This window comes from Lepisma saccharinum, chromosome 17 (assembly GCF_977018435.1).
Source record: "Lepisma saccharinum chromosome 17, izLepSacc3.1, whole genome shotgun sequence".
Taxonomy (NCBI): Eukaryota; Metazoa; Arthropoda; class Insecta; order Zygentoma; family Lepismatidae; genus Lepisma; species Lepisma saccharinum.
In genome coordinates, this window is record NC_139245.1 from 26,521,398 (window position 1) to 26,548,961 (window position 27,564).

At 41.0% G+C, this 27,564-nt stretch overlaps 1 protein-coding gene across 7 annotated transcripts in view; it reads right to left on the minus strand.

Moving 5' to 3' along the window:
* LOC146001631 (sodium-driven chloride bicarbonate exchanger-like) overlaps window positions 1-27,564 on the minus strand; it is a 263,578-nt gene that overhangs the window by 154,166 nt on the left and 81,848 nt on the right. Inside the window, exon 1 of one of the 7 annotated variants that reach the window (XM_083139194.1) lies at window positions 16,674-16,813. The exons of the other annotated variants lie outside the window; for them this stretch is intronic. Within the exon in view, the coding sequence (XP_082995320.1) occupies window positions 16,674-16,690 (17 nt within the window). The 5' untranslated portion in view covers window positions 16,691-16,813. Of the gene's footprint in view, window positions 1-16,673; window positions 16,814-27,564 lie in introns of those variants that run through there. 7 annotated transcript variants of the gene reach the window in all.

Below are 27,564 nucleotides of genomic sequence, written 5' to 3' on the forward strand. Positions count from 1 at the left end.
AAAGGCCAACAGGAGAGTTTAATTATACGGTAGAATATGATTGCTTATGTGCTACTATTGTGAAACGTATATGTCTATTAGCTTTTCCCTATGATGCGTGGATTTGTCTGTCATATTCCTGTGGAGCAGATTTGAACAGCCTTATCGGACGACATGCGTCTCAATGAAAATGATTCAGCAAGGAACGTTCTTGTATCAGCTGGTGGTAGACGACCTAAAGGAAGACCGAAGTTGAGATGGGGGGAGCAAGTTAAGAGGATGCAGCATGAGCTGGGTGTAGGAACTGGAGAGCTGTTGCCGCCAGACGAGATGAATGGCAGACTCTCTTCAGGAAGGCCAAGGCCCATCCTGGGCTGTAGCGCCACGGAAGTAAGTATCGGATCGCATTTGAACAGCACTTTCGGTGCACATTTGAACAGTGATCGAAGTTTCCGTAAGTTCATCATAAAAATATTAACTAATGTATTTCACAAGATTTCAAATGGTAAACAGTCCATGTAGTTCATGCATGACAGAAACTTTCTTTACAAAATTGCTTGAACATGTTAAGAAATTTGCTCAAAATATTTTACTAATGGATAGCCACGAAAGCCATTGCCCTCTTGACGCTATTCTGTTTGCAAAAGATAATGCAATAGTTCTAGTAACATTTCCCCCTCAGTGAACGCATCGAATCCAGCCACAAGATATTGGCTTGATAGGACTTAAGGGGGAAAGTACTCTCGTGCCACAAAACGACCGGATGGCCAACTTTAGAAAATATTGTCGAGACTTCTAAGCTTTGTGATAAAATACAATATTTGAGCCTTCAAAAATATTAGGCATTATGTTAAAAAACCTGGCAGTTGGGAGGGGCCATCACCCCTATCGTCCTTCCCGTGGATCCGTGCCTGCGCCAGAGTCGCATGTTGCCTGAAGGTTGCCTCAGTTCAGTTTAACCTTAATCGTTCAACGTACCAGTTATGAAAAGTTATGAGTCATAAAACGCTATTTACTTTGCAACGAGCTCTCTATCGTTCATTCTACCTTACCCCTCCTCTCTCTCTCTCTCTCTCTCTCTCTCTCTCTCTCTCTCTCTCTCTCTCTCTCTCTCTGAAGAAGGGTTTATCTTATTCCTTCTTTCTATATCACTAAGACAGAGACAACCAGAGGGTAAGGGGGAGAAGAGAAAGTGAGAGAAAGAAAGAAAGCAGCAAAAATTGTCAATTCTTTCATTAGTTCTACTTCCTACATTTCTACTTTCTTTTTCCTCCTACCTTTCCTCTCGCTACTTCTAGCAGACAACTCGTCGCTGCCCTACAAATTAACCCAGTGCATAAGAAACACCTTAAATATATATTTTATCTCTTTCCTTAACATTCGCTTTCGAAGGTTGGCAACACTGTGACAGATACTCTCAGCAGTGCAAAAAGCCCCGAATGCACATTACGTCAATGCTGCACACGTTGAAATTTCATGTTGCCGTAGAAACAAGTTTTTTTTTCAACGCGTCGAAGGCCGAGTGACCAAAGCCAATGGAATTCCACAGACGTAAAAGTAAAAGGGCGGGGGAAACGACAGACCGCTATAAAAAGCGCGGGAATAGCTCCGGCTTGTTACCATAACTCACGGACCTTGCCTTTTATTATTATCATTATGATTATATTTTTATTAGGTCACATATACGGATGATACGTTAATCTATAATAAAAGGAGAGTAATGGTGCGACGTGGGAAGTAATTAACGTTCGTCCCAGTCGGCCAAGTTCACCCGCGAGTCCATTGGTGTCATGAGCCACCCCCGCTCAATGGCCGAGTCAACTGTTGCGTTTGCAAGATCAACAGTGATGGCGTCGCCACCGGGGACAATGGTTGGCACGAGGCCCTCAATAAGCAATCCGAATCATTGCAACTAATTTGAATGATTTCCAAGTAAGTTTAACAATTTCATTAGGTATTTTTAAAAAAAATAAGAAAATGTAGTCATATTATTTCCATAACATCTCCAGCAATCTGGGTAAATCTAGACAGCAAGCCTAGCAACTGCGTAGAGCGTGAGCAAAAAGGTTAACGATTGGTGCTGGGTTGAGATGACGTCAGCCTTGGGAGTTATGACTCGCTCCCAAGTTGCAAATGCGGAACAGCCAGAGATGTTACGAAAGTAACCACACACTATCCATGAATACAAAGGCAGTTAGCACACAACCATATTCCATTATACCTGGCAGATAAAACACATGTTGAAAAATTGGAACCTCTCTTTCTGCAGTGGGAGATTGGGTGAATAACAAACACATAAAATGGTGAAGCGCACACAGAGAGAGAGAGAGGGGGGGGGGGTGAATACAAACAGAAAGGAAGTGGGTGGTGAATAAAAGCATATAGAAGATAAAAGACGTATGAATCAGAAGGTATTAAGACAACCAAAGGAGTGATCGAAGACGGGAGCGATAGGTTAAAAAAACACAGGAGAGAGGGTGGATGCATAAAACGCACAAGAACACAAAATATTATACAAATAGGAAGGAAAAGGGTGAAGAAAATGAAAAAATAATAAAAATAGGAAATCTATGAATAATCGTGAAAGAGCGATACAAAGAGATAAAAAGAGTGAAAGAGAATTGAATGAATTATGTTATTTGACGTCGCTTTTCTTCCACTTTTAAAAAAAAAAAGATACCCGGTGGGTGGAGGCACATAGTAAAAAAAAAAAAAGAGCCGGACTGTCTTATAAGAAAGGGAGGGGAGATAGGCGGAAAAAGGGAAAGAGGATGAGAATAAAGAAGAAAGCCTGCGAGCGTGTTCAAAGACAAAACGAATCTCGCCCTTTATTTGAATAATCGCGACGGCAAGGATGAGAGATGATATGATGAAATTGATGAAGGCATACTCACAAAGAACACCCATGTCCAGAACGGGATTCGAACCCGGGACCCTTGGCGTCGTAGCGAAGTGAAAGACAATAATATAATACTAATACTACAAAAGGTGGAAAAACATTAAGGCCAAATTGACTTTAAAAGAGAAATATGAAGAAATTCAATACAGATTAGGAAGAAGGGGGAAAAGAACTGCATGCCAAGCTGAACTAAAGGACAAGAAGGAATAATGTTGGTAAGGATGGCGTAACTTGGGGGGAAGGGAGTAGCACTCCCTCTCCACCACAAAAAATTCCAGGTGTGTAAAAATGTACGATTTGTTTGTAACCTCCTGGGGCTTGAAGTTCAGGTTCAGCTCTCAAATTACGCTGCTGGTTGGTATCGCATGAACCTATTCGATTTGTCGACACCAGATTACGCCAACAGCAAATTTTCTTCGTCCTTCCAAGTACCAACTAATTACCTTCTTCCAGAAATGGCACACATCCTGCGGCCATCGTTCTGCTGGACAGTTTGGCGTGGCGATTATCGTCCTTGCACGCAACGCCGATAGCCCAGAATCGAGCCCTGTCGCATAATGTTAATTAGTATTTCTGCTATGTTTCGTTGTCCTGATCTTTTTTTCGTAAACCTTCAAAGAAAGCTTTACTTGTGCATGCAGTGCATATGATTACAGTAGGAGGTCACACTCTTTCTTTCTGTTTGGAAGTTTGTTTTCTAATGTACAATATTCAAATTCACCCGTCCGCAGAAAATGAATCGTTTTTTTCCTCAGGGCGAGGGGAATATTTTTCTAAATGCACTTTGCCACGGAATAATACTGCATGCATAGAACCGTCTAATGGACGGCGTAGACCAGTGCAACCCACCTAAAATTACAAAAGAAATTGCCGGCCTCGCCTATTACATATTTAACGTTTTTTGTTTTTTTGTAAATATGGGGGGAAAACGTAAAACGCAAGCTATGGGAGGCAACACTGTCTAAGTGTTCTATGCTAATTCGAAATAGTCAAAGAAAAGTGAAAATGTGTGTGACACATTTTAGGTTCCCTTTCTGAAACTAGAATGTTTAAATTAGCTGTCCATTAAATTTGTCAATTGATACAAGTAGTCATTTTCTAAAATTGCATATTTAAACAAACAAGCATTTAATTATATTGGTTGGAATCAACCTAGTATTAAGAAATACGTCACATTTTTGTCAAGTATTGCAAAAGGAACCCACATCTTCGTTGGATTACTTAAAATTTGAATAAAATAACTTCATTTTACCTGATTTCGTGTGGAAGTTCCAAAAAGGTTATGGCAACACTGCTAACCCCCTCCCCGTATTTGGAAGATACACTGTACTGTTGGGGGCAGATCAGAGCGGAAAACAACAAACACTCCTGTATGCAACCAGCCAGACACAAACCAGTCTGTAAAGGGGAGAAGGAGGTTGTTTCCTTGGACAATTGACAAAACCGTACTTTTCATCGCCAAAGTATCTTGTCCTAGAGCAGAGTCGTTAGCAGGCAAAGGACAATGGCATTTTTTTTTTCGCCAAGGCAGAAACGAAGCTGCATTCGACATCGCCTGCGCCTCAAAAAAACGTCCCGGCGTCTATTTCTGAACTCCCCGCAGTCCGACGTGGCAACTCTGCGCTACACCCACCCGTTTTTCGCTGCTTCTATGCAGCCTTGCAGCCAGTCAGTGACCTGCTGCTGGGGCAATTTTTTTGTAAACATAGGACTGTTCGCCTACATTATGTTTACGTTCGTTCTGCATGTGTGGAAGATTGATGGAATGGAACTACGACACCAAACATGCGCACTGGGATGATTTGCGCATTTTTTCCTGAACACTGAATAAGTGCGCACCACCATATCATTAAACTGGTAACAAATGGACATTAGTACTCACCAAATGCACAGCACGAAATAAAGCCATAATATGGATGTACTCACCTGAAAATGGAAAATATTATTAGCATATAATTTTTATACTGAAAACATTAAAAGTACAGAAATGTTACTCGTATGAATAAAATTTGGTAAGTGCTTAAAAAAAGTGGGTCTGTCACTAAAATTAATTGCCAGGGGCTTTAAACTTGGCTCTCCTAACCTAACTACATATGCATTTTTAGAACTAGGCGGAATTGTAGGTTAGGAATTGTTAGGTTAGAAGGGCCAACTTTAGAGTCTTGACAAGTTAGTCTTAGCGACTGTTAGAAGTAGGATGTGCCTCGCACCAGACTCGTTTGTGTCAAATTATAACAGCGCTTTCTGGGAACACCAATTGGGCGATGGAACGTCATTAGTACCAACCACGCTTCCCTGTAGCGAATAAAGGAAATGGGATGGATACTATAAACCTTTAGTTAGAAATCGGTTAGTTCATCGAACTATTGCAAGACATCTCAAAACTTGAGAACTTATCTTATGAACCCGTGGAGTTATTGTTTATTTAGAAGAAGAGTTGATTTTAAACTGAATGTGTTATCAACAAATCATGCACTCTTTAAGGGCCCAATTATAGTGTACATAATCTACACAATGACCATCGACTTTCTAGCTTTACGTCATCTTGGTATCCAACAAAAATTGATACTAGCGTAGTGCCATCTATGAACGAAAAAACACGCTTAATATTTCAGAGTGAAACAAGAGTAGATCAATGAAAATGGATAAAATAGGTATGGGCTACAATAGGCTGTTCTTGTGACAATGATCTTCTGGCTTCCTTGGGAAGGCAGGAGCTCCAGCTCTGAATTATAAGTGCCATAAAATGGATTGAGAAAAGAAATCGCAAAAAATATCTATTTAAAAGCTTGTTGACAAAGTTAGCATGAATACCGCAACAATAATTTTTATATAATTTATTTCCTAATGGAATGGAAATCTAAATTGCACACGACTGCAAATGTAATAGTGGTCAATTTGCCCACTGCCTTTTTCGTTAATTTTCTTCTATATTCAGTGGCATTTTAAGGAATGGAATTGTACTGATGCTAGAGTTTAGGCTTTTCCTCTACTGATTATCGTTCATGTATCCACACTGTGGAAAACAAAGTGAGTGAAAATGGTGGAAAATTTGCCAAATCTTGCTCCCCCTCCCCACCTCGATAGCTACCTGAGCCATTCTCAGTGAATCGAAAGAAACATTTTTTTCTTGTCCGTGATTTGTCATCATATTTCCCATACCTATCACACACTGCATAGGAGATCAGTAATCAATGTATCATTTGTAAGTTAAAATACACTGCAGGACAGTCTTCGACGACCTTCCTTACTCCTATCTCAGCAGCAACCACAGCCGTATAAGGGCTCCGAAATCACGGACAAGAAAAAAATGTTTCTTTCGATTCACTGAGAATGGCTCAGGTAGCTATCGGGAGGGGGCAAGATTTGGCAACGTGCTGCGCTGCTGTTTCTGTAGGAGAACTGGCGTAACCAGATACGGGATTACGGTCCTCGAAAACTTTCGCCAAATTGTGCAGAAATATTAATCAGTGCATTGTGGATGTTTGCAAGAAACTCAGACACACACCGTGATCTTCAAAATTATTATGCTTTGTTTACTTCAGTTTGGAAGCAACCAACAATGGAAAGAAATCGCAACTGAAGCGATCAACTAATGTGGTGAGAGAATTTCATTCGGTGATGAAAAAAATCTGATACAATGTCTATGGACTACTGCAACTATTCCTACCACCACATGGAGAGTTAAATGCGTTTCTAATAATGTAGAGACTCTTGTCATTGTAAAATGCATGATTTTGTACAACCAAAAACTTCAACTGGGGAATGTATCCAATATTGGCAAACGCAAGACGTTCTAAAAGGAGGGAAACAGATTCCGTAGCTAGAATTTCTACCCACATGCCTCGCCACCAATTTTTCACAAAAGCTCAATTTATTTATTTATATTTCTTGTTATTCCTCTAAAAAAAGTCACCCTTACAGCTTAATTTAGTAAATTCTGAATAAACCTTTGGCAATCCCCTTCTCACCATGGCTGTATCTAGTAGGGGCAAGAGGAAAATTCCTCCTCCTGGGAAACAAGAGTGCGTTTTTAATGTCGGAAATGAAATAAATGTTATTCCGTTTACAAACAATTCAATTTCTCTCGCTGCGAAAGAATTGTTTGCCTCCTGGAAAAATCTGGATATGCCCATGCTCCTCGTCCTGCTCAAGACAAATGGTATTCTCCAAGCTTACTATCATTTTTAATATTTACGTCCACACAGGAACTCCCTAACCCCACAAGGAATCCATGTCAACTTTGGCGCTCTACAACAAAACGCTTGTTTCTTAACTGTAGCAAAGCTCACCTATAAAGGCAAAACTATTCTATGACCGTTGTCACTTACATAAGTCACTGTATTCTGCAAGATTTCTTTTTACGCCACTGTTCAAACCTTCACAGCGCGTCGGTTAAATTTTCCTGCCTATTTACAGATCTGAAAGAGGAATTAAGTACTTCCTTCATTTGGTATGCATTGTTGCAAGTTTGATGAATACTCGTAGTATGAACTTCATCAAAAAAGGAAAATTCCTCTTGTTTTATCACCCACCAGCTTTCGAAATGTATTCAGAAACACTGCGACCAACTCCAGCTACTAACACCGCCTGGCGGAAGTTGGGTGAACTAACTGGACGAGTTTGTAATGTTCGACGTAATCGGCGAGCACCAGGATTATGTTCCAAACCCTACGATTCATTCGGCCACACTGATGTTTTATTGGAAGTGCACATCCTCCCTACCTACCCTGCATAACCACTGGTACTATAATTTTAATACAAAATGGATTACTGAACTGAGAATGGAACACATTAAAATAATAATAGAAAAAATGATTCACTGATTAACCGTGGCTGACAAAATGAGAAGACTGATTCGATACTTCTACACTAAAATTGATATCACAATTGTGCTTTCTATTACTGTTTTTATAACTATAAACGCATAATCCATGTGCTCTGATCTCATTAAATTAATTTCTCTTCTTTCTTCTAAAGCAAAACTTAATCTGGGTGGGTGCATGATTACGTAAGACGTGAATGAATAATTCAGATTCTTCAAGAAGTGTTCGCTATTTTATATCGGATATATATTTTATATCGGTTATCGGTATCGTTAAAATTTAAACCTATACTCGATCGGTATCGGCAAAAAAAAGCACACACATTGATCCATGCCTAGTAAAATTACTTATACAATTAATGGGAACGATAACTGGAGGTGGTAATTTAATTATTCTAGGTTCAATAACTTTTTTTATATATATATATAAGGATGATAACGAGACGATATTTGGAACAGTCTATTGTTCTTCCTTTCGATTTCGGATGGAAACAGTGGCGGCGAATAGGAGGGGCGAGGGGGGCAGTAGCCCCCTTTTTTGCCCCTTTTGTTCCATTGCACTATGCTAAACCTTATGTACCAAGGGAAAGTAAACTGTTCTTGCCCCTCCCCCCCTACTTTTTGCACCTCCCCCCCCCCTAGTTTTGGAACCCAATCGTCGCCACTAGATGGAAATTATCAGTTTGTGCACATATTACCCATATGCAAATAATCAAGACTGACATCCTCCTTCATATACACAATAGACTTCTTACACACGCCACCTCCCCATGAATTTCCCCATCCTTATGGTCTGGATATCCGTGTGGACATTGAAATGGAGTTCCTCACACGGGTTTAGTCTTATTACACGTGTTGCTACCAAATGAGAACCCCATGTGTCGAAGCCAATGGAGAGGTCACGTGCAATAGCCCCTAAGTTGTGTATAGCAAAACGATATGACTTGGGAAAATTTTTCATGCATCTTACACTAGTTTACTATAGCTCTTGTCTACTCTTACGGCGGGCGGCCCTCATGCTGGCAGGGTTAAGTGGGGAGCGGGGAAAACTCAGACCAACCAGACAACGGCGGTAGCATCGAGAGTTAGGGGAAGTACTACGCGCACCTCGTTCCACAGGCTGCTGCGTTTCTTATCGTGCTGGATTAGTCGCTTTCCCGTTCCCCTTGCCAGCATGTAGAGCGCCCGCCGTAAGATTGGACAAGAGATATAGTCTGAAACGAGAGTAGGCCCTCGTTCGTCCTTTTGTCAGCGGGGTTTATTCGTTGTGTGAGAACCAGAGGGTCGTAGCTCAGTTTATCAAATTTACAGGAGAGAGAAAACAACATATTCTTAGGAACATGTCTGATTCTTAAATTGCAGATACGTAATTCAACCTTACTGCTAACGATTACATGTGCAGATATGTCGACCTGACTCTAAATAAGGCTCTTCAGAGGAGATACGTCAAGCATAACTGAAAATCATATTTTTTGGAATTACGATCCTCTGGTTCTCATACGACGCATTGCAAGTCGCCCGTCTCGTTTCACAGGTGCTGGTCTTATTCTAGTCCCGATTATTAAACAACTGTCTCGTTGTGTCTCTGAACTAATTTACAATTTAGTAAGATTATTTCTAAGCACATCAAATACTGACTTATGTCGCGACAATTGCAAAAGTGCTACAGAAGCAAATTAATTATTCATTTCCCCATACAAACTAGTAACTACATACTATCCTAATTCCCAAGCTGCGTCACACACAAATCATAATTTGCATAGCATTGTGTATGAGCTTAAGCTTGCATTTAGCAACAGCGTGGAAGGTACACACACGCACATGCCATCAGTTCACAGGTATATAGGACAATGTACAAGGTTCGTGGACTTGAGCTCGTCGTTACAAAGGGATTTGGACCTGTTCCGCTCCTTAATTACCTTCCAAGTGACGTTTTGTCAAGAGAGGGATTACCCTTGTCACGCCACAGGGCAAGTTCCTCTGAGCAAACTGCGTGGGTGCCATGTGGGGGGAAATAATCTTCTCACTCGCCCGTTGACAGAGAGAACTTTATCTGACCAAGAAAGTATTCTGTAAATGCTATACGGGTTACCGCTTCGTTCCAGAATGAAATACGGGACATACTCGGGTTACAAAGATCAGTTTCTTAGGTAATAACTAGAGTTGGGTGTTATATCATCTACCAGTACGTACTGAGGTTATCTTTATATATACACACACATACATACATATACACACACATAAGGGGTAGAAAAAACTACAATTAATTCAGGAGCCAGCCCCTCTTCCTCAGGATCCAACCTTTTTTTCGTTTTGGGCAAATATGGTCTAAGAAGGACATAAATCCAACTACGATAAAGCTACACATTTTGAAATATGATCTTAAAATATCTAATTTTTTAATTAATACAAAATTATATTAAAAGTAATTAATTCTTGTTCGAGAGTGGCCTTCCTAAAGAAGGCTCAACTGGTAACAGCCTGAATAACTGTCCAATACATTCTAATATATGGCCTACTCTACCATATCGTCGCAGATCTTAAAATTCGGCTAGCGACAGTGAAAAGATTTATAATGGCGTGCTTATTATTCCGATTTAATGATACGCGTGACACAGGAAAACACAAACATTAAAAAACTCGTTATTTTTAAAAAGATAATGAAAATTTGCATAAGCAAACTCGAAATATTAAAAAAAAATATTTTTTAGCATTGAAATTGAAAATTCAGGCGCCGTGCCGACCGGGCACCCTGTATTGTTTTACCCCTGTGTGTGTATACACACAGACAATGTAACGGACAAGTTTTTGCATGTTCTTGACTTTATTTCTACATTGGCTTTTTGAGTGCGATTTTCGACGGAGAGAACTCGATGAGATGCCTTCACTGACCTCATGTCCTCTAAAACCCTTATTTGGGAAAGATCAAAACTATTAAGGAATGTGGATTGTTTACTTCTTAGCCATGACATAAGAAGCATCCTCAAATATGGGACTTCCTGCGTTTGACACGAGGCAACAAAAATAACCCTGTCGAAGGCCACCCCCTAAGTATACAAACCCCAGTAAAAGGGTTGCAGATCTGAGGTGCGGCCGGAGGCGCTGTCCAGTCTCCGACCCAAGATGACCATCCACCCAGCCAAGTCCAGGCTGTCTCCGGACACTTAGAAGATGGACAAGGGCCTACGCTTACAGCTCGCAAAGTATCGCTAATCTACCTTTCTTTCCAAGGAGCTCCCTTACCTTAACACTGAGGCAGAGATACTCTTCGTATATCAATCACTATTGTTCTTATAATAAATCTTGTTATTACTTATGTGTCTAATTGTGTCTATACCCTACAGGTTCTCCCATTTAGTATTAAGGCTCTACCAAAATAATAAAGGTGTTCCAGTACAGCTCAAACCACATCAATCCGAGTTACGTTCTCTAGCGGTAATTCGGGGTCACCCGTCTACCGCTACAACTCACACTCAGACATGTGGTTCAGGAGTTTCTCTATGGAGGGTCAAAATAAAAAAATTAAAAAATGTGTCTGAGGTGATACTGCACGCTAAATCTCCCCAGTGCAAAAGCTCTTTGAGGTTCATGGCATGCCAAGCGGATCTTCAATACATAGAGTCCTATCGTCGCTGTTATTGCCTTTCGAAAGAGGAGTCCGAAACGGTAGAATATTGTAAAATTTACGGTGACATCTAACAGTGCTATCACTTTGGAAGACAAGGTTTTAAGTTTTTGTTTTAAGTCCAGTTTATACACAGATAGGCTAGTCGATATATATAACTAACCCTATAAAAATTAAAGATATTCAATCAACAAAATAATTGAACTTACAACCGTAATAGAAAAAGTAAAAACCATTGATTTAAAGACTTCACCTGGGCCTACGTTTAAAGTGCGATCCGAGCCACTATGTGCCTCTACTGGGAACGGTACCCGGGACCCCTTGATTACAAGGCGACAACGTTACCACTATGCCAGCGGAAAGGGCACTTGGAAGAAAATGTAACATCGAAGTTACTTACGTGACAGGAAGCCAGCACCTTACGGAGACCACGAATCAAATGATTCTCCTTGATCTTGCAAACCTCAATTTCACTTCCAGAAACACCTAATATGACACTTGTTTTCAACTTTACGGTCTTTCAGATTCTTACGAACAACTCCACATGCAAAAAACTGGATGGTTCTACAGCAATAAACGTTATATCAGGAAATGACAGCACCAAAAGAAGACTGCTAGATTATATAAGTCCAAATCAGAGAGAGACGAGCAACCACTGGTCTTCCAGAGAGGCAGACAGATGCTAATTCTCCTGCTATTGTCCTTGTAGATCTCCGTCCACTCCTTCTCATTGCAATTATCACTGATATGAGAATTGTTTGAAAAGATGTGCAACCTCCCCGTGCAATTAACGTGATCATAGCTGCAAGAAGAATGGATACCTGCCCTCCCCATACTACCAGGGGTGTAGCCAGGATCTTTTTCGTGGAACACATGGGTGTCTCCATTGTTAAGGAAAAATAGTACCAAAATAAGGACTTGCAATGTACCTGTCCCTGAACCTATGTATCAATTATGACCATTGTATTCATAAAATATTGCTTTGGGAGAATGTTATCGAACGCACAGCAGAAAATTTACGATTTTCGCGGCGTTTCTCCCAGAATATACGCGGCAAACACTACTAAAATCCGCTTCATTTTGCGGTTGTGAAAATTAAGACTCCCAGCGCATATGGCGCTCACATTTCCTCGCTCACCATACAAAACTGAACTCAAAACAAGCAGTGCAATGAATTCTGGGTAATGGAGTTTACGTTGGTTGAAAAACCATGCAGGTGCAGGTATCATGTCCAACTTTTACTTTCATCTGGACGTGTGTTTTCTTTAAATTCTTCGCTTATTACTTTAAATATGAGAGACTATTATTGCAAATAAAGTTTCGAAAACAAATTTATAAATACATACGTTAGAGTTAGGTTAAATAAAGATATTTGACGTAATGCGATACTATAGAAAATTGCTTCCTTCACCTGAATTCCGATAGTAATTTAATTGAACCATATTATCTGCAGTACCTAGTGTTGCCCACGGGACGAGACGGGACAGGCTTTTAAAAATTCGAGACGAGACGAGATTGACCATGTGTCATGAGACAAACGAATATTTTCGAGACGAGACAGCATTTCCCCGAGACGAGACAGGCCAAAGTCTCGTCTCTTGGGCAACACTAGCAGTACTCGGACCAAAATGACCATCAGTTAGCACACCTGTGATAACTTTGAAATGAAATTGTAATTTACATTAAGAATCTTAAAAAAGCATTACCTTAATAATTATTCTAAGTGTTTATACATATTTGGTACACTGTAGGTTGTGCGAAAGAAATCGATGTAAAGGGTTTAACCAGACAAAATTCATGGCGTGTGATATGGTGAAACAATGCAGGTACAATTAGAGCCATGATACTGTTTCAGCAATGAAAAGCTTCACGATTCAAGGTAATAAAAAATGATGCTCTGAAGCCAACCAGACTGTGACAAAGCCGTTACCAACAGTTAAGCCTGAAGTATGAAATCTTTAATTGAATAGCGTGGGAAACACGGTTGCCCATTCTCTTCCGCAAAGTGCAAAACCACGTGCTCCGGCCATCAGAGCATGTGGTTCGTATACGCGATCGCAAACCGAAAGGGAATAATTGCTGCTATCTGAAGGAACTGAGAAAATAAGCTATTTAGAATTCTTGTTGCGGAAGAATGTTTTGCCCGTCGCCAGCCGTTGGGCAACGCTCGAGCTCGAACAAGAAAACAGCTTCTGAAGAAATCAGGACCGAAAAAACTGAGCCGGGAACACACATTCGAATTCGGACTGAATGGTTCTCGTCAAATGGCTGAAGGTTCCGCCACCTTGAATTTGTTATTTTACGTCGCTTTTCTTCCATTTATGGCTAAACGCGACGATGAGGATGATATGATGAAGATACACTCACCAAGAACACCCATTTCTAGACACGGATTCGAACCCGGGATCCCCTGGTGTCACAGCGTGCTGCGCTAACCACTCCGCTACGGAGGTCGGCTCCACTACCTTGTTTGCACATCAACATCTACCATTCCCGATATTGTTTAGTTCCTATGTTTATTATATGTCGCTTTTGCTAACTCCCTATGTTAAGGATGAGGCAGTATCGGATTAATGGCCTTCCATGGGTTTCACATGACATTTGAAGCGTGCCCTCTATTGTCATTCGAGGCTTTTTTAAATAGTTTTCGGGCGCTCGCTTGAAAGACGAAAGGGAGGGGCACCGTGTGAATTAAGTTTTTTGCTTAAGGTGGGTTGCCCATTCAGTGGCGTATTTGTGTTTTCATATTTGGAACCAGGTTTTTTGGGGGGTATGCAAATTTGTAAATATGTAACCAGTCAGTAAACTGAACTATTGCCTTGCGGTTCTAAGTACCTTAGAACATTGGTTGTAACCTAGGTCGTTAAATCTTATGATAACATCTACAAGTAATTTAGAAACGCGTACTATATTTACACTCTAAGAAAACCCAAACTCGTACACTACGATCTATCGAACTAGTAACACCGCAAACTTGACCAAACTTGCATTGCCCGGTTCAAACTTAACCTACCAACAAGTTTCTTGTGAACACTTTAATACATGTTCTGCGAGCTTGTTCAGTTGGAGAATGAATCCACAAGGCTGCTTTTGGGCAAGGAAATCTTTGAAGACTGGACCATTAATAGACAGGAATGATCTTTCAGTTGGTTTTTAACATAGTCAAGAAATGGTATATGCATTCAATTTCATTTTCTTTGGCAGCGTCGTCGCCTTGTAATCAACGGGTCCCGGATTCGATACCCGGTGGAGGCATATAGTGGTTCGGATCCCACTTTAAACTGTAGGTCCACTCCCGATTAGCCTTACTGTGCATAAAGTGGACTTAAAAAAACACGAAATGAACCAAATCAAATCATTTTCTTTGAGGGGGATAAAAACATCCCTGGTGGGGATATAAAATAAAATTTTTTGCAGAGGTTAAAACCTTTTTCTCGGGGGAAATAACCTGCATCCGCCATTAATTCGCACACTGGGGGGGGGGGGCGGAGATTGCCCCAAATCGATTGACCTATAAGTGCATAAAGAGGACTTAAAAACTCGTTAAGGCAATTAGGAATACAATTTGAAATGCCTTTTCAGTATTTTCTATATTCAAGTACTTATTTACTTCATGTCAATTAAGCATATGTCGCATATTTGACACAATGATAAAAAATAGTCTGGTTTACCGAGGGGAAAGATTAGTACAGCTGAGGTACGAATAGTTGTTGTCATCGATTTCTGGCCGTGGTTTCTCCTGGCTTCGAGGAGACTACGTTCGTCAAATCATGTCACCGAATACATAGAGTTGGCTAGTTTTTGTCTATGCTGCCAGCTACACGCTAAGACCCGTATAAACAAGTGAAGTATGTAGATGTAGAGTGCTATTTTGTCGATGTGGGAGCTCCACAAGTGACATCCTCTTCCCTCCATTAAACGGAGCGAGATATGGAATGCTGCTCCTCCTGCATTATGGCGATTCTTAGCCAGGAGAGCGGCGTAAAGGAAGACAAATGAATTATGTCATTGGAAACTTACAAAGATACAGTTGAGCAAATTGTCCACCGCTATTTTCACCCTGTGTTCTCTACTTTTTGTTTTTTAAGAAATGAAACTGCACTGAAACTAGAGCAGATGTTCTTCTCTGCTTATTAGTATTTGTGTTTCAATTCTTCAACCTCAATATTGCAGTGATTTAACATTATGGACATTTTGTCCACAATTATCTTTGCCGCCGTCTGTAAACCAATTGATTTGGTTCATTGTAATGCGCTTTTCTGACACGTTTGGCTAATCACGAAGATGAGGATAAGTGATGTTGTGATGAAGGAACTCTTACAAAGAACACACACTCCCAAGCCTAGATTCGAACCCGATACCTCTGGCTTCGTAGGGCGCTGTGCTAACCAAGGAGGTCGGCAATGACCTACTCATTTTTTCGCTAAGAAAAATGAGAATATTTTTGTCAACTCTCTTCACTTCAGATCCATCGACTTGTTCAGTTGACGTTCACACTGAGTCAGACTAAGGCCTCCCCGATGGCGCAGTGGAAGCGTCGTCGCCTTGTAATCAAAGGGTCCCGGGTTCGATATCCGGTGGAGGCACATAGTGGTTCGGATCCCACTTTAAACTGTACGTCCAGTCCCGATTAGCCTTACTGTTCATAAAGTGGACTTTAAACACCAAATCAATCAATCACTGAGTCAGACTGAGTTCTTAAGCGGTGATTTATCGTCACCAATTGACTTACGCAGAGGGGAGGCTGATGTGGCTACAGTCCCCCCCTCCTTTCCGAAAATTTGAGAAAATCAACATTTTCATATAAAAGCAGTGAAGTAGTCTGGAAAACTCAGAGTGGATATTTGTCCCGCATTGCGGGGTTTGTTGGGGCGGCAGCTACACCACTGATTTCAGCTCCTCGTGAAAAAATCTTGCGTACGCCAGTGTCCACACCATTTTTTTTTCAGTACAGTCACCGGCAACATAAATGGGACTCCTAGATCCTGAAATATTTGCTACCCTGCAAGGTGTTATGTGTGTTGCCTAACTCTACAGCGATAATTGGATTTTAGTAGCAAATTTTCAATGGCAACATCCATCACCGCCGTAGAGTTATGCAACACACGTAACACCTTGCAGGGTAGCGAGTATTTCAGGATCTAGGAGTCCCATTTATGTTGCCGGTGACTGTACATATCCACATACTCCCACCTAACGACGTCACGCCCCAAATTGAAAAATTCTAGATAAAGCCTTGGCTTGGGGCAAAATGCATAACGAACGTACTGGTGACCACACCAGCTTATTCTGTCTCGGTAATTTCTCCCCGTCATGGGCGAGTGCAAGGGAGAGAGCGCACTCACCTCGTGTCGTTCTCCATGTGTCTCCAGGGAGCAGACTTGCAGGCGTAAGACGTGACGACGCTCCTCGCCTCCTGTGATATTTAACTCGTCTCCATGGCAACGGAACACACCGAGCTCAGGAACACGCACCTCGCAAACACACACGTGCCACCGTTCCGGCACTTCACACTGCATCGGAACCCCGCACTTCACTGAGATGCAGCAAAAACATTGAATTGAACCCGTTGACTTATTTCACAACAACGATCCTCATTTTTTTTGCCCTCTTCCTGTGAAGAAACAAGGGGAAACTGACGTCACAAACCAGCTGGATTCACCATCCGGTCGTGATATCGTTGTGACCGAAAGAGCCAGGTTTGAGGACCTTGACATCTGATCACGTGAGGCAAATCATACAACTCTGCAGGCATACGTTCAGAATCCTTATCGAAACGGCAAGAAAACCGACCGCAGAAACCAACAGGCACACGCTCCGTTTATACAAGCCTCGTGATACATTTCGGATAGAAGCTAGCAAAGCAAAGCGCCTCGTGTCTCGTCTTGACAGAAGCGCATGGCCAAAAGAGTTCAGCAGAACGTCGCACGGTGTCGACACCTGCCAGGCTGAGCCGAAACGCGCTTGAGTCGATCTCAACACCCGCGCTGGACTAAATTTGGAGCCGGGAGGGTATTTTGGTCAGCCCTGGATTTTATTAGGCGGCCCTCGTGTCTTACAAGAATGGAGGTGGCAAAATCTTCCCGACCGAGTGACGAAATGATGTTACGAACTCAATTTTCGGATCGGCGAACACAGCCGAAATAGGTTACGTTGCTGTTCGTATCAGTCGTTTATCCTGAACTGGTTCTCAATTATTTTTTTCTCAGAAAAGCTCTTGCTAACAGGGCTACCAGAACGCTTTATCTCGACTGAGGTAGAAATATATATTTACGGCCCCTCTCTGTTCCACACATCCTGATCTTTCCGTCAAGGAGAGTCACCAATAGGTACGGATCAAGTACATACAATAGTAAATCAATAAACAAATATAAATTTATTATCTCCCTTATTTCTAGTTAGGACCACTAAAATTTGTGTATAAACTGTCCTGGAAGGTAACTAATGTCACAAATACAAAATTGCAATATTTATAAGGTTTGTAGTTTCCTGCTGATGAGAAATGAAAACTATGATTATTACTTTACTCATATTAAAAGTACCGGTATGCAACAGCTAATTTTCGTGGACCATGTCAATACAAAATTTATTCATTCTACTCAAACTTTATTTCGATGACAATAAATAAACTTTATATTATACAAAAACGGCATACAAATATTTTGAGTCTTTAATTTTGTCTGTTTTGTATTCCTGGAAAAAAATACCGACGGCTGTTGTACATCTGACAGGAAATACTATTAGTCTGTATTGTCATTAATTTATCACGCAAACTCGTATTGCACGCTGGGAAACGAGTGAGGACAAATAGACTTGGAAAGGCATTGATGTAGAACGACATTTACCCCTACCCATAACATATCTTCCGCATGCAATGAACAAGGACAAACGTCCACGTTTATGTGACATTGGATGATGAATTGTGTCGTCGAATTGCAGGTTGTTTCTTGAGAAAGCTATTTGAACAGTCGGGAGAATATGAATTTGAAGATTGTTTTCTTCCAATTTCTTTGGCATTCTCCCCTCCCCCTACACATTAAGGCTATTTTCGCTTACATAACATTGTTGTCATTCACATTCTTCGTTGTAGAACTAAGAGAATGCGTCTCTTGCTACTGGGAACAAGTGACGTAACTTCCATGAGAACGTGTCGATCTATGATACATTATATTCTCAATCCTTTTCCGCGAATTGAGAGAGAAAGGAGCGGAAGTATTCTCTTGCGAAATGGCTGCTTCCGAACAGGATGTTGTGCTGTCATCCGATCTCGGGTGCGTCATCTATGAAAATGAGGACCAAATGTGTGATTTTCTTCGAAGCCACAATGATACTTCCTGAATTTTCATATTTTCCCCAATCTGTATTGTTCTTTAATAACATGAGATTTCTCCCCCCCCCCTCTCTCTCTCTCACACACACACACACACACACACACACACGGATATCCTGTGCTCATTATTAGATAAAGCATCTATCTAGCTATCACTCGTAGCGCCGCCCATCGTGCCGCAGTGATTAACACAACGCGCTACGACACCAGAAGTCCCGGATTCGAATCTCTGCTTTGGCTTGGATGTTCTTTGTTAGCGTCATTTCATGAATTTGATCATAGCATCATTCATCCTCAACTTCGCGATTAGCCAAAAGTGCCAGAAAAGCACAGTAATATAAATCAATTACTCAATGAACTATCACGCGTAGCCGGTCTCAAAAGTCAGTGCAGCAAGAGACTGAAAACAAATTGATTTGCTCTATTTTACTTCGCTTTTTGTGTCACTTCCGAAGATGGGATGAGTGATGATATGATGAAATTGATGAATGGACACTCTCGAACATCCATGCCCAGGCCGGGATACAAACCCGGGACCCCTGAGTCGTAGCACGATGTGGTAATCACTCCGCCACGGGGGCCGACGAAAACAAGATCTCTAAGCAAGGAGTGATTCGAAATGGATCGACCAATGAGCGCGTGAGATGGAAAGAGACTGCATGGAGAGGGAAACACGAATGCAGCTACCAGCAGTTTTCAGCAGAGAGCACTGCTTCACTCCACCCGCTCGCTTTCTCCCCTTATTACCATTATGCGCGCCATTGGCAACGCAAGGGCAGGATTACATGGTACACAAATGACTGCATAACCAACGCTCCGACCGCTCACTTGCGGTTGAAAATTCGTCAACAGTGCCTAGGTTTGTCTGTCTTTCAGAGTACGCAAACAATCTCCAAAATAATGATCAGGACGTAAGTTGCGATGGAAACACATGATTAGTAGAGAAACATGAACTACGATTTTGCCTGGAGATTCACAACAACAGAACATTTCGATGAAAGGACAAGCATAACATCCCAATATTCGGAATTCTTAATATTAATTACCTGATTTTCCTAGGAATCATTAGATTCCAGCATCCACTCAGATTCATCACTATAGCAACACAAACTTCGTTCTTGTCCTAATTAAGCATCCTTGCCAGTCTCTTTCCAGTCGAATTGTTCTTCCATGCTTTCCGGCCTCCAGAGGCTCTGAAGTACCCTCATCTTATTACATCAGTCCTGGAGAATCGCTTCGGAAGGAATTCTGTCGCAGAAGAAATGTCAGTTGCACTAGCGTGGTGCATCGAAATCACTGCAACATTGGCAACCAATATAGCAATTCTGGAAACAGATCACAACCTTTGCCATTTTAGCTGCGACCATTACATGCTCCTTCCTGCAGTTAATATCTAACGCATAATAGGTCCCTTCATGCAGGAAATTCATCATGAACGGTCAGCACGGTACCGGATTAACCTACGGTTGTAGCGGAAAGAGCTAATCAGAAAGGCGGTGGTTATGGTAGTGGTTGCGGAGCGTGGTATAGGTTTTACTGGCCGTTCAAGTTGAATCTGGTCGTTGGGCACGAACGTCCACGACCGGTTTTAATTTTCGGGGACGCATTTTGGTCGTTCCGCTCATGTGCGAGCTGAAACGAAGCGTACAGAACCGACAGGACACTTGTGGGTTAATGCCAGTTTGATTTCCTTTCAATCAATTTGCCATTGCTCGTATGTGCTCTGCTGAACCGTGGCTTCGGGTAGCCTGCTATGTCACCAAATACTCCTTTCTTTTCACTCAATGGCCTGCCAAATGTACGTATATTTCTCTGATAATGTAGAAGTAGTAGCTAGCACATTGCCTTGGAAGACCCCGTCGCCCTTCCCAGTTAGTTTTTCCTGTACACGTCTTTTCCTCCTTTCTTCAACGACGCTACAGCTCTTTATGAGTTGCCAAGCTCAACAAGCCACTGTTTTCTTTCATCTGCTTGTCTCCAAATTTCAACTTCCATTCTTTGTAAATTTTCTTCTACGTTGGCTTCCCATTTCTTCTCTTGTTGGCCTCCCTCTTAATCTCGATGCAAATGGTTTCCATTTTGTTACTGGAGGGCATAGTGGTTCGGATCCCACTTTAAACTCTAGATCCAGTCCCGATTAGCCTATCTGCACATAAAGCGGGCTTAAAACAAAAACTCAAACAAACTCTTAACAGTTCGAGCTTTTTTCATCCTTTCGATATTTTACTTCTCTTGCTACATTCCTTGTTTATCAAAATATGAAGTTCACAATTGTTTTATTTTTTTCTTCATTCATCTTATTCGGTCCAAATATCTTCCTCAAAACTTTTCTTTCAAAAATTAAAAGCCATTGTTTTTGTCCCTCTTTCACATGCATCGATAACGGACGGTTTTATTATAGTGTTAGAGTTTTAACTTGGAAGCTATATTTACTACTTTGCTGGTGAAGAGGTTCTTGTGTGAATAGAAAGCCCGATTCACAGCCGCTATCCTTTCTTTTATCCCATTTTCCATTGCATGTTGTTTTCATGTGGACGAACATTTCAAAATTCCCTTGCATGATAAATGAACCAGGGTCTGACGTGTTTGCACCTATTTAAAAAATCTACCCATTTTCTGTCTGATGAAACATGTTTCTACTATTCCAGTTTGGTTGACACTGCTCGAAATACACTTTTTGTGAAAGTAGTTGCTAGCCCATTTACATAGTGTAGATCGTCTCTTGAGAAATCTTCGCTCAAATTAGTTCAGAGATGCATCTTTCAGGTTAATAAGTCAATCATTCCGTCACATATCCATAGCGATGAGATGTTTCTGAAAACTTTTCGTTACCCCCATTCGGTTGTCAAAGGAAGAAGGACATTAGATTTGACCTGTTTCATGGCTACTTAGTCTCAGCGGCAGCCCTGCTTTCAGCTATCCGAGATGGTTGGAGACTTTTCTCAGACCTAAGCAGAATCTTCATTGAATTGGGGCCATTAGCAAATCTGATGGCTTCCTGTTGCCAGGGGAAGCAACGGGCGGCTCCAGGAAAACTCAATGTTGCAGCAGTGAGATTCTTCTTCTCCTCAAACATAAGAACAGGATGCGGAATCATTGAAGACTGATGGGGGGAAGAAAGAACTTAACATACACACACACAAATATATATATTAATTATATAATATATATTTATAATGTTACTACATATAAAAGTAGATTACTAATTATTTAATTATATATGTTTATACAGGATTACATGTGTTAATTACATTTATATACATCAGATTTATAAAATAGTTACCTATTTCCTTTACCAGCTGCTTCAAGATTTCAATAAATTACAAAATAGTTAAAATGGTTTTATTGTGTATAAGTTTTTGTTTAGTTGTTGCTTTATATTAATATAAATCAATTAAGAGTTCATACATTTATTTGTCTTCATTCTTCACTCAAAAACACAGAGACAGGCAATATTCTTCGATCTTTGATGTGTGTTTTCGATATTATCTTTAGTAAATTATATTTGAAGCCAAAATTAATTGCTTATCCATGTTACAACAAAAAATCCCCCTGAAAATTTTTGGTGGTGGATAGGATTTTTATGGCAAGATTGTTAGTGGGGGATCCCCCGCCCCCAGCATTTCGCACCCTGCATAAGAATTAAGTTCAGTAATGTGTAGTAAAGTAACCAAAACGATGAGACTTTGAGAAATATTTCCTTTAGGATAGTTTTAGGAAGATGTAAAGGTAAATTTTAGGGCTGAGCCGATAACGAATTTCCATGTATCGGAAAGTATCGGCTGGACTTTATTTGCCGATACCTGCCGATACTTTTCCGGCATTTTTAAGGACTCCGTGAAAGACCAAAATGCCGTGAGACACTTTTCCGGAGTGTAATTATCCTGGAAATTATGCAAAAACTCTACTTTTTTCAAAAAAATTCACAAGTTTTGTGTCAGAAAACTTAATTTTGTGATAACATAGCATGTAATTTGATATTCTAACGTAATTCTACAATATTTTTAAACAAAAATCTTGGATACATGGATGTATATAATTATTATTAGAGTGGAATACTTAATCACTAACATTAAAATATATTTTGAACAACTTAATTATTACAGTTTTCAAGCATGGGTATTGGTATCGGTTGGAATCGGTGATAGTATCTGTATCGGTTCAAAGTAGTATCGGCTCAGCCTTAGTAAATTTTGTATCAAAATTACAATAAATTTGACTTGTCAGAAATTGTAGAAGTGTTTTACATAAAATTTGGGGAAGTGTTCAGGGTGTGTGTAAAAATCGCTGTTGAGAACCACAGGCCTAAATCATTCAAAACTCTTGTGCAATCTGCCATTGAGATCCATCCGTTATAAGAACTTCGTAACTGGTTAGATATTATTTATGTATACGGCGAATCTAATCAATGCTAATTTTTACATACACCACGCTCTTTGTTCTAAGGTCACCGGGGTTACGAAGTCTAGTGTAAAATTTTATTGACATACTGGCGCTTGGAAATCATTCTCAGCCATGTTGAACTTCTACAATGGCTGTGAGTTGCTCTTTGGAAGTTAGTAGGTCAAACAGATTACTTATTTTTCTGGGAAGAATTGATAACAAGCTTCCATATTCTGATTACGCACAGTTCAGAAGATATATAACACTGACCTTGGTAGGAGATAATGGAATCAGCAAAATAGATAGAAGCATCTTCCCTCCTTCAGCATCTCCGTGCCTCAACAGTTTTTCAACCACCTTCAAAGGCTGGTCTCAGGCCGGGGGGGGGGGGGGGGGGGGAGCCGGCGAATAAAATATTATCAAATGTTTGCGTGCAAGTAGGAGGAGGATCTGTTGTGATGTCCATTAGGTTTGTATGAGCTTGAAAAATGCCTCGTGTGAATGTTCCAATGAAAGCGATTGCTCACAGAGACGGCCCATACCTTACATTGTGTTCATACAGCTTTGCGTTCACAGTTACTCTGAAACTTTATTCATACAACTAACAATAACACGCATGAAAGTAATGTCATCACCTGGACCTAACAACCTTTTCGGTATTCAATAAACAATCCATTTAAAAGTTTTTCACATTAATTTGTTTGGTTTTTAGACAAATTTTTAGTGATCTTAACTAGACATAAGCTAGATAATGAATACACGTTGTCGAATCTCTATTATATATTTTGGATAATGTTATTAATCTTATTAACCTCGCACGAGGGACACTTTGTTTGGGCTCCTTCCAAAATCTACAGGGTGTCCCTAAAGTTCCCTTACCATTACAATCAAACATAACTCTAAAACCACATGACATAGAGGGTTTTTTTTGGGGGGGGGAATGTTCTACAGCTCAAAAAGTATTTTTGTTGTCATTAGTTCATTTTTGTTCTGCAGATTGGAAAAGGACGATACTCCAGGAGAACGCCCACTGTGTGCTGTCGTATGCTGAGTGCAAGTCACCGGGTACTGTGCAACGACATGAAAGAGATCCTTCTTCCCTCGATATTCCCGAGAGATGGATAAGCGTGATGGACCAATCGCCTGGCTCCCGCGCTCTTCTGATATCACCCCCTTGGATTTTTTTTTTCCTTTGGGGGTACGTCAAGGATTGTGTATATCAAACTCTGTTCCAGATCTTGTTACACTTCGCAGAGGGATCGTTGCAGCTGTGCAAACAGTTGATGTTGATATGCTGCAGCGAGTGAGGGTAGAAGTGGAATATCGCGTCCTGAGGGTAACCAGTGGGGCACACGTCTAGATGTAGCAGCCTGTGGCGTATACTGATAACAAGATCTGGGCTATCTCACCATGTCACGTGGTCCTAGGCTATCAATAGAAATAAACTTACCAACTACTAAGAAATCAGGTTGCCAACTCATAAGAAATCAGGTTGCCAACTCATAAGAAATCAGGTTGCCAACTCATAAGAAATCAGGTTGCCAACTCATAAGAAATCAGGTTGCCAACTCATAGGAAATCAGTTTGCCAACTCATAGGAAATCAGTTTGCCAACTCATAGGAAATCAGTTTGCCAACTCATAGGAAATCAGTTTGCCAACTCCAGAATCACCATCATCATCTCGCTGATATGAATAATACTATTTACAATTTCTGATTGATTTTTCTCCTGTATTTTATTCTCTAGACTTCAGGCTTCGCAGAACGCCTAGCTAGCCCAGCATATGCGCTCCTGGTACCAACGTACCATAGAACATTTTTGAAAAAAACTCCCTGCTCTATGTCATGTGGTTTCAGAGTTATATTTTATTGTAATGGTAACGGGACTTTAGGGACAACCTATACGTAGTTCTAGATATGTGGTTGAAAGAGTTCGGTGGGTGTTGTGGTTCCGGTTATCCCTTTTTTTTAAAAAAAATATATTTCCTGAGACGAAAATATTCTAGTCCCCCAATATATTTTATTCTGTCGTTAATACGAACACTATGAAAATTAATGACTTTTTGGTCTTTGTTCTTGAAACCGTTCTCTTATTTCCTTGTTAATGAGGGACTTGTCCCCTATGATATAACGTGTGCAAGAAGCACGCACTTGAAGTTTTCATTTTAATCAATCCATCATTTAGTTTTCCTTGTAGGAGAAAGTCAGAGAAAAGCCTTCTTGTATTTCATTTACTTTGCGTGAGAGAATGCCGCTCTTGTCGGTGGCAGTGTGCCAAATCACCTGCAGAACACCAACGCCATTGCGGGGAAAAAAGTTTCGCAAGGCTGTACCGTGCGAGAATCTCGCCTTGGATTCCCCCAGAGAACAAGGAAGATGTTGCGGACAGCGTCAGATGTTGTAGTGGTTAGATATCACGCTGTTTCTTCGGGAATTTCAGAGGATATGAATGGTTTCCTCATGTGTGCACCAAGCCCTTCTGAGGTACTAAGAACAGGTAACTCACGAACTCCACGACTGACGCATCAGTGTGTGTCAACAAAATACAGTTCCTTCTGCGAGCACGGGGATCAAGGGATTCCGTGTTAGATTCTCAGTTTGACATGTATTTGAGTAGTTCGGGCTCTTATTCTACTTAAAAACTGTAGGTCCAAGTTCGATTGGCACAAAGAGTTTGGTGCTCAAATCAGTCTGATGTCTATTTATAAGGATTTCATTTCATTCCATGGTTGTCAAGGATAAACAGTCGTAACGTTCGTCGAATTTTATCTTCTTTTCTACATATTTCGATTTCATTACGTCGCTCTTATACCCACTGGGTTAATCGCAAAGATTAAAATGAACGGCGAACTGATGATTTGAACCTTAAGACCCCTGATTTCCTAGCGCCTTAAACTCACCACAATGCCATCGCGATCTTCTTTAATTTAAATCTAAAGTAAATCTGCAAAATACAGCTTTGAATGAAGAAATTGTTCTCAGCTAACGCCGTTGAAAATGTTGATATAGCTATACATTTCAATCAATAACGATATTTGAAAATATCTGAACCCTTGAATTAGAAACAACTATCAATATACAACAGTGGGTATGTCGTATATCGACAATGTGTCGCATAGCCGATATAGCAATGTCTCCCGTATGTATACATCTCCGATATCCCGAAGTCATTGGTTGCCCTCTCCGATATCCCGAAGCAATTGGTTGCCCTCTCCCGATATCCCAAAGCAATTGGTTGCCCTCTCCCGATATCCCAAAGCAGTTGGTTGCCCTCTCCCGATATCCCAAAGCAGTTGGTTGCCCTCTCCGATATCCCAAAGCAGTTGGTTGCCCTCTCCGATATCCCAAAGCAGTTGGTTGCCCTCTCCGATATCCCAAAGCAATTAAGCAATTGGTTGTCCTCTCCCGATATCCCGAAGCAATTGGTTGCCCTCTCCCGATATCCCAAAGCAGTTGGTTGCCCTCTCCCGATATCCCAAAGCAGTTGGTTGCCCTCTCCCGATATCCCAAAGCAGTTGGTTGCCCTCTCCGATATCCCAAAGCAATTGGTTGCCCTCTCCGATATCCCAAAGCAATTGGTTGCCCTCTCCGACATCCAAAAGCAATTGGTTGCCCTCTCCGATATCCAAAAGCAATTGGTTGCCCTCTTCGATATCCCAAATCAATTGGTTGCCCTCTCTGATATCCCAAAGCAATTGGTTGCCCTCTCCGATATCCCAAAGCAATTGGTTGCCCTCTCCGATATCCCAAAGCAATTGGTTGCCCTCTTCGATTTCCCAAAGCAATTGGTTGCCCTCTTCGATTTCCCAAAGCAATTGGTTGTCTCTTTGATATCCCGAAGTCATTGATTGACATCTTCGATATCACGAAATCATTGCTATTTCGAAATCTTTTGTATGTCGATACTTTTCGGTATACAACAACACAATGTCAAAGTCAAAACAATGTGCAAATGTGACTACGTAATACTTTCTGCACTACCGAGTAACGTGACATCTGACATGACAAGAGACCTTCAAAAATCAATAACAACAACGGCATTCGCAGATGAAGAAGCGAAACAAAATAAAAAGAAGCTAATAAAAGACTTCCGTCAAAAACAACAACTATTTTTGGCTGCAAAAAAATTATTCCAAACAGATGCGAAGATTGTTGCTATTTCGTAATCCTGCAGGACACAATTTCCTATTGCAACAGATACGACAGATGATACCAATTGATCAGAGCGAGGAATCGCTCTTCTGCATTGCAAATGCGGACGGCAAGTAGTGCAGGGGTCTTGCGTGTGGCCAGCACACTTGCATCATTTGCATCGAACACTGCGCGCCGCTCCCGTTTCGTGCTGCTTCATCCACGTACCGAGCCTACTAGCATCCCCAGCCAGAGGGGACATATCCAGCATCTTCAGTCTGGAGGGAGAGGGAATATAGGCACCAAATTGGTAGGGCAAGCGTGCAGATATACAGTAGGCTCGATAATCCAAGGCAAAAAAATTAAAAAATCACTGCTTCGAAGGCGGCAAT